General features: G+C 46.9%; 1 protein-coding gene across 1 annotated transcript in view; it reads left to right on the top strand.

The window, feature by feature from the left end:
• GOLGB1 (golgin B1) overlaps positions 1–1,128 on the top strand; it is a 37,762-nt gene that overhangs the window by 31,711 nt on the left and 4,923 nt on the right. Inside the window, exon 20 of the mRNA XM_017736431.1 lies at positions 1,031–1,128. Coding sequence (XP_017591920.1) covers positions 1,031–1,128 — 98 coding nt within the window. The remainder of the gene's footprint in view (positions 1–1,030) is intronic.

The raw sequence follows: 1,128 nt of genomic DNA, 5'->3' as shown, positions 1-1,128 counted from the left end.
GCAGGAATGGATCTGTCCTTGGGGGCATTCAATGAAGTAACACAAAACCAGAAATACATCTCTCAAAAAAGCAGTGTTAGAATCACATTGATGGATTCCCTGTTGCTGGATGGGGCTTGCACAGCACTAGAGCCCATCCTTCATCTCCCACACTGCTCTCCCTCAGTGAGTAACTGGGGTGAGTCAGAGCATTGGAGAGAGAAGCCATGGGTGGGACAGCTGTTCTGTATGGACCAGAAGGATATCCAGGCCCCATGCAGATCCCATCCAGCAGGCTCACTGACACGGTCTGAATCAGCAGCTTTTCTGCCACTGAAATGTGGTGCCCTTTCTCCCAGGTGACCAGAGGGAGAAAGGAAGAGGGAAGAGGACAGGGGAGGAAAGAAAGAGGTGAGAGAAGGGGAGAGGTGGGGAGAGAGGACAGATAAGGAGGACTGGGGGAAAGATGGGTGGAGGGAGATGAAGATCAGACAAAGGGACCAAAGAGTGAGACCATATGAAGAAAGTTGTTTACAGGTTCCATGTCTATTGTCGGGAGCACTTTCTAGCCTCCTGCTTTCTGGGCTGCTGAAGGAAGTCCCTCCTTGGGACGGCAAGCTTGTCATCTTCACTTCTGCCTGCCAGTTTGAAACACTTCCTTCGTTTCAGTGCAGAATCACAATCAGTCAATTCCCACACTGAAATGGAAGACCCAGAATTTATCCATCTTCAGAAAGAGTTGTGTTGAAGGAGAAAATGAGAATATAAAATCATTTACTGATGATATTTCTGAAAGGTTTAGGTCAATCGCAGCACTTTAGAAATACTGTTCTTGACATGCAGTATTCTGTACATCTCTTTGATGTTTTGAGACTTCCAGAAATCTTTGCCGCAAGCTACTCTTGGAGATTGTCACTGGTCTTCGGACCTTAGTGATGGGCAGCGTGGTAGTTATATGTTCTCAAGAGAATTCTTACCCTCAGTTAGACAGAGAAGATTTTTGCTTTCACAAAATCAATTTCTTTGCTTGCTAGTTGTGTTCTCTTCTCAGCTATCTCAGGTCTTTGAGGAGAAAAATGCCCTTTCCCTCCAGCTGCGTGGGAGCAGTCGGAGCATCTGTGAGAGCCATCAGCACTACAGTGAGGTCCT

Source organism: Corvus brachyrhynchos, unplaced genomic scaffold, assembly GCF_000691975.1.
Source record: "Corvus brachyrhynchos isolate BGI_N302 unplaced genomic scaffold, ASM69197v1 scaffold2266, whole genome shotgun sequence".
Lineage (NCBI taxonomy): Eukaryota > Metazoa > Chordata > Aves > Passeriformes > Corvidae > Corvus > Corvus brachyrhynchos.
Note: the sequence above shows the minus strand (reverse complement) of the source record. Positions and strands in the feature narration are given on the sequence as shown.